General features: G+C 47.6%; 1 protein-coding gene across 3 annotated transcripts in view; it reads right to left on the reverse strand.

Moving 5' to 3' along the window:
• MAN2A1 (mannosidase alpha class 2A member 1) overlaps positions 1-5857 on the reverse strand; it is a 110126-nt gene extending 104269 nt beyond the window's left edge. For all 3 annotated transcript variants that reach the window (XR_009820860.1, XM_062018367.1, XM_062018366.1), the window contains exon 1: positions 5189-5857. Coding sequence is in view for 2 of the 3 variants with exons in the window: in XM_062018367.1 (XP_061874351.1) it covers positions 5189-5323 (135 nt within the window). In the remaining variant the exon portion in view is untranslated. The remainder of the gene's footprint in view (positions 1-5188) is intronic.
• Between the last annotated feature and the right edge of the window lie 1019 nt (positions 5858-6876).

A 6876-nucleotide genomic window follows, 5' to 3' on the forward strand; every position in this document is an offset into this window, starting at 1 on the left:
TGATTTCAGCTACGTCACTATGGTGAGGCACCTAGCAAAACTCCATCTGGAAAAGGTGTTTTTTAGTGTATCAGAAGCTATTTAAAACAGGAACCATACAGACTCACCAACATTGGAGGGAGCAGAGGTTTACACTGCACAGTACTGGTAACTACCAAGTATGGTCTGATACGCTGCAGTTACAGCCACCTAATGGAGGCTTTGGGATGCAGAAAGTAGCCCTTCCTTAAAGCACGATAAATACCACCTCAGCAGTGCTCCAGACCAAAGTTCACAATGCATTATTGCTCAACACAGATCCTGAGAATTGATGGTGTTTCTGCCATATATTTAGTCCTAATTTCCTACTATCACTGCACCACCCTTCCATGATTCATATTTTGGCCAGATGGTAGTACTATCAAATTATTGGCAAGCTTAGACAAAGTAACACTCCATGCTGCAACAATTACCACCTGTGTAGAAGTATTTGATATGTTGTGCAGACACTCTGCAAGCATGAATTCAGTAGAGAAGCTTTACCAGTACACCAACAGTGACACCACTTAATGCCTTACTGGATGGACCCTGGAAACAAAAGAATAAACAGCAGCTTTTAGAGGAACTGTACCTGATCATCTCTGTTCAGTGCAATGCAACTAGTGAGTCCACAAAAATGGCTAACACAGGAGAAGATCAGAGTACATTTCAAATAGTCTTCACCAAAGGCACAAAGCAGGGGGAGGGGATGACAGACATGGAAATGACAGAGTAGGGGGAAAGAGAGATATCTTATTCAAATAATTGTTTAGAAAAAAATAAAGGAGTAAGGATAGAAATTGATGTACATTTCTGCTTTGCCTTTTAGTAAAGTTTAAGGGAAAGACTAGAGATAAAAAGAAGCAATCCCTTGGTGTCATTCCAATTAACAACCAGAATCATGGCATATTGAAGTTTTAAAAATACATTTCCAGAAACAACTTTGCACACAGTGGGGAGATGTGTCACAAAAGCCACATCAAGCTGTTAGAAGAAAAAAACAAGTGGTTAGAAGTAAAAGCTCATGTCCAAAGCATCACCTACCAGGTAGTGACAGAGGATGCTGTGTTGTGTCCCTGTTTTGCCATACTCAGGGAGGAAAAAAAAAAAACTAAAAAAAAAAAAAATCACTAAAGACAAATTGCATGTGAAGACTATATAAAGGCCATATATTTCTTAAGTAAGCTACTCTTACAAACAAACTCTCCACTTTTCTTTTTAATTGGATTTTTAATGTGTGCCATACATACTTAGACATGAATCTAGCAAAATTTAGAATCAAAGAAATATTCCACACACTGCTGTAATTGAACAGCTTTTATGGATGTGTTCTCAGTCAAATTAAAGTTAGTTGAGAAAACAAGCCATGTTAAGCAAATGATTTTTTTTTTTAATTGAGTCCAAAATAGAGAATTAATTAATACAGGCTTATCAGTGTTTAGTATTTACCTTTATAATGTAACACAGAGTCTTCAAGGTAAGATGCTTATGGTGTTAATCCACTTTGGACTTGATCTGAATACAGTTTCATATAGTAGTTATCAACTTATCTCATATGCCACTTGCACTTGACACTTGCTGCACAAGAGATGGCATGGGATTAACCACCACTCTTAAATTCTTCCGTCTGCTGCCGTCACACAAAGTTTTTCAGAGGACTCTGTTATTACAGATAAAAGCAATATACTGAACCTTTTTTCCACTATATTCCACTAGAAGACTCTTACGCTATGATCTGTACTGACAACTGATATAACAATAGTCTAAAAATGCACCTAAGGTTATTCCTCCACCTTGAGTGTGCCTCTGTGCAACATTGTAGCATTGCTCCTAGCCTGAGTCTGGACACTATGAAACACCATATCATGAGATGTGTCCTTAGACAGGAGCATCCTACAGCTAGGAACAGGTTCAAAAGAAAGACAGAGCTTGTGATAAGGCCCTTGTAAGAATAACACACAACCCAACAACCAGGCAGGATCCATAAAGGCATATGCAGGAATTACAGAGGAGAGGCCAGTGAGTCTTCAACTCCATGTATTAGAGATACCTAACCTTCACAAAATCAACAGGGACTTCAGGTCTACAAAAATATACAGATCACCTGATACTACGATTTAAATATGTCACCAATCATGAAGAGACTATAAATCACCTTAGCTAAAGCTCTATTACAGTTGACACAATGCCATCTTAGCATGGAGAGGTGTGCATAGCATGCACTGTAAAACTGACTACTGATGCCAGTTTTCTGCAATCCCAACGCCTAAAAAGACATCTCACCACTGCCTCCCAAGACTGACCACAGGTGCTGTTCATTATGGTGGTGAAAGGCATTTACAAGTCTCAGTTAAGAAGTATGTAAAGGCATCTCCCCTTGAATACTCACCTATCTTGAGACCTTGTTCAAAAATTACTTTTGCAAGACATTTCTGTTGGCATCCTTGAAGAACTACCCAAACTCTCAAACCAGAAAGCAAGCTCCTCCTTCACTACACTAGTGGATAAACCTGGAAGAAAACTGGTACATAAAACTGTGTATGGCACAAACTGCCTGGAGACTGTGCAAAGAGAAGGCATCTTGTCTGGAAGAAGAAAGTGGAGCAGCAAGCCTAATCATTTATTATACTACTGTTATTAGGTACTATGACACTTCAGGTGAATGCAGACCCACAGCCACTGCCAGATGAAAAGTTCCAACTATAATCCTGGCACAAATTAAATAAAAGGCCCAGAGAGATAGAAGCTCATAAGCTAACAGGAGATTGCCTCCAGAGATACACTCCTTCTCTCCTCTGAGTTCAGTGTAAACCACATAGTCCAGGAAGAAACCAATCAATATGCAATTTCCAGTACAGGAAACGTGGATGTTGTTATCGGAACTGCAAGTAGAAACATCAAAGTTGAAAAATTATCACATTGTCAGAACAGAAAGAGGTATGAAGTTAATCAACCCCAACATTTGTGAAAAAAAAGGCTCAGTTTCTTATTTGAAGCAAAAAGAGTTCTGACTTTTGTCATCAGGAAAGAGAATGGCTTCTTAAATCTACAACCTACTGCAGCCACAGATTTTCACAAACAAAAACAGCCTGAAGTTTTTACATCTGTGGCTAGTTTCACTTACAGTACACCAAGTTTTGGGAACACTATACCGACACAATTTTTTCACCTGAGGTAGGATTAAAGCTGTTCCTGTCAAATTTTTTGGAGGCGGCTTCTACTTCCCTCTTCGTCTTTTGCATTTGCTTTAAACTGTTATCCTAGGGCTCTGAAAGCATTTGCTAGGTGTCACAGGTTTCCCAGTTGTAACAAAGTGAAAAATTACTACCCTATGGGCAGCATAAGGAAATTACAAAAGAACATCAAATTCATCTGTAGATTCCTCAAAAGATAGAGCAGTAAGAAAGGAAAAGGTAATGGTTCACTCAAAGGAAGGACAAAAGCAGTGACTGACATAGGATTCCCCACTGAGAGTCAGTAGCCTCAAATTTAGATATGGAAAAGGCAAAAAAGTAAACACTGAAAGACTTTTTCTAGAAGACCAAGGGGAATAAGACAGAAGGAGAAATGCTTCTGACTAGATCATGTAGGAAAGAAAGGTTTAAGAACAGATTAAGGTACTAAACACTTGGCTACAAGAGACAAAACCGTGTTACACCACAGATCAACATTACAGTGTAGGACACAGACAGGATCTCAACTGCAAAACACTGACATTGGAAGACAAAATACCTCTAAAGAATCTTCCCCATTCACTCAAGCATCTCAACTCAAAATCTTTAACGTTACAAAAAAGGACCACCCATGTAAAAGCTTTTCTGTTCTGTACTTCACTTGGATTAAACTCAACTGGTGGTGTAAAGGCACATCAAGTAATTTCCTCATGTAAGGCACTGACCATATCACCAAAGCAGCACATGTATTTGGCTATTTTAAGTGTCACACATGGCATTACTCTCCAGCTGGAGCTAAATACTGAGGAGACACAGCTAGTGTGGCCAGCCTCATCTTGCTTTCTTCTCCTAAGCTTCTTTCCCATTCTCTTAGCTCCTGCAAAAACTAGTGGCTGACCTCTGAACTGTAACTTGAAGGAACAAAGAGATCTGCACTCCTTGTTGAAAGTTATGGTTCTCATTTTTACAATTAACAAAATAATAATAAAATAATATTTTTGCATTAAATGAAAAAAATGTGATTCTATCAGAGATATTACTGCTACTTTACAAATAAGCTCTCCGAGTTCTTCTATTCACTTGAAGTCTCACTGCTGTACTTAAAAAAACCCCAACACTTTATTCCCCCCAAAAAATGCGTATAGTGCAAGCCTAAGTAAGCTATAAGCTTACTTTCTGTTAATTTTTCAGCCTACTATTAGAAGAAAGCTATTTATACACAGCACTGTTCTACTGTTCCGCACAGCATACCATGTGCAGTCTGAAATACTATTTTCGTGAAACACTTAAACGTTCCTTATTGCAACACTACCATAACACACAGCTTTTAATTCCTCTCCCACACAGATGGCAATGGAAAGTGAGGAACTACAGAACTGCTTCGCTTAACCACGCGGTGCGGTGCGGTCCGGTCCGTTATCGGCCAGACACCTCTCCAAAGCAAGGCTCGCCGAAACAGAAAGCTGCGCCATAAAGTCAGCATGTCTCCAGACCCACTTGTTGATGTCACAGCCCAGGACTGCGCTCAAGTTCGCAACCTTCCCCATCGGCTCCCGCCCGTCCACCGCACCGGCTTCTGCAGCGACACCCGCACCGTCCCTTGCACCGGCTACCTGGTGCCGGGGACGTCGGCGGAGCGAAAGCCGCCGCGAAGACCTGGTCCGGCCCCACCCGGCCCAGGTGAGCCCCAGCCCCGGCCCCGCCACCGCGGCATCGTTGCGCCTGCTACCCCACTACGCCCCGCCGGGCCGGGCCGTGCCGAGAGTAGCGCCGCCCAGAGGCGGCACGGCTCGTCCCCTGCCTCAACGGCTCGGCTGCCGCGGCACCTCGCTGTTGCCCCAGCTGGCCCGGGCTGCAGGGGTCAACCGCGCCGCCGCGCCTCGGCGCTCCGGCGCCCTCCGGCACCCTCCAGCGGCACCGCCGGCCTCCTCCCTACCTTCCCCCCAGCGGCTCGGCCGCTCGCCTACTAGTCGCGCTCCGGTCGCCGCCCTGCTCACCTTGGGGAAGGTGCCCTCTCGCCGGGGGCTCTTCGGGTGGTCGAAGTGGCCGCGGTCCAGCATCAGGTAGAGGGAGAAGATCACCACGCAAAAGACCGCGCTGCCGAACACCGTGAACTGCCGGCTCAGCTTCATCTCCGCGGCCGGCCGGCCGCGCCGCCGCCGTGCTCCTCTCGCTGCGGCCGGCGCTCCCGGGCCTTGGCTCGTGGAGGAGAAAGTGGCGCTCGGAGGAGAAAGTTCTCCCGCCGCAGCGTGCGACAAGGACCCCAGGCGCTGCAGCCGCCGGCGCGCCGGGGCAGCCCCAAGTCTTCTCCGGAAAAGTGCGAGAAGTTCCCCTGCCCAGACCCCGCCGCCTCGGACAGACGCAAGCCGAGAGTTTCCGGGAACGGATCGGGTTCCCGGGCAGGCGAGAGCCCAGCAGGGAAGCGGCGACGGCAGCGCTGCGAGGCCGACCGAGCGCCGCTGCTGCTGTTGCTCCCCGTCCCCCTCCCCTCCCTTCCTCCCTCCCTTCCTCCTCCTTTTCCTCCGGCAGCCTCACTGGCCGCCTCACTCCTCCTCGTTGCCGGCAAGCGGCGCCGAAGTCTGGCACCTCCTCTCCCTCCCGGCGACCGGAGCGCTGCCGCCGCCGAAGCACCGAAGGCCGCCGCACACACACTACTCCGCGCTCGGAGAGCCGCCGCCGCCAAGCGCCGGGCTCCGGGCTCCGCCCCCGCGCCCAGGCGGTGGGCGGTGCCGCGCGTGTGTCACGGGCCCGCACTGCCCCTGCGCCGTGCGGTGGGGGCGCGCTGCCCTTCGGCGTCAGACGGCGGCGCGGGGAGCACCCGTTCCGCGCACAATCCGCGCCGCCGCGAGCAGCAGGAAGACGCCCGGTGTGGCGCGGTAGGGCCGGTCCTTAGCAGCCTCCTGCCAGGCGGCGCGCGAATTAGCCGCCATTCTCAGGCTCCGCGTTGATGGGAGCCCCGCGGCCGGCGATATGTGACCATCTCCGCCGGGCGAAGAGAGCGGGCGTCCCGGCTGCCTTTGGGCCTCTACTCGCCTTCCCGGGCCTTGCCGTGCCTCCGACTGGACCGGGAGCGACGCCCGAGTCGAGGAGCGGAAGGGCGAGGTGTGAGTGACCGCCCACGCTGAAGAATCTCCAGTATTCCGGGATATTTAGAAAGACTCGTCTCATCTCTTGTAGCAGTCCTATGCTACCGCCAAGGGCGTCAAATAAATAGGGCCACTGCCGGGATGCAGCTCGGGTCAGGCCTTTCCACACCTCAGTAAGCATCAGACTTAATAAAAAGCATGTCATGTGGCCACAGGAATAGGTCACAGCTGTCGTGGGCTGGGTGAGCACCTGCCATTTGGATTCCCCTGCTTCTCCATGGCACTGTTTAGCTCCTGATTTTCACATGTTTAATCTGGTCAGGTTTATGCCTAATAACTACTTCCAACCAATATTTTTGGGAAGTAAGAAGCAATGAATGGCTGCCTTTGAGAACTAGACACACGCTGAAAACATCTTTTACTACTGGATGTGAGCTGCTTTTTTTAAGGACAGACATCGAGACAAATCCCTATGACTTGATGTCAGGATGTATGTGTTAACATCACTACTTTCTTTTCTTTTTCCATGAAATTCCCTCCAAAATTGTTAAGATGTAACAAGGCACAAACATTTGGCTGGTAAAGTTCAGTGGACTTTT

The sequence above is a fragment of the Colius striatus genome, chromosome Z (genome assembly GCF_028858725.1).
Source record: "Colius striatus isolate bColStr4 chromosome Z, bColStr4.1.hap1, whole genome shotgun sequence".
NCBI classification, from domain to species: domain Eukaryota; kingdom Metazoa; phylum Chordata; class Aves; order Coliiformes; family Coliidae; genus Colius; species Colius striatus.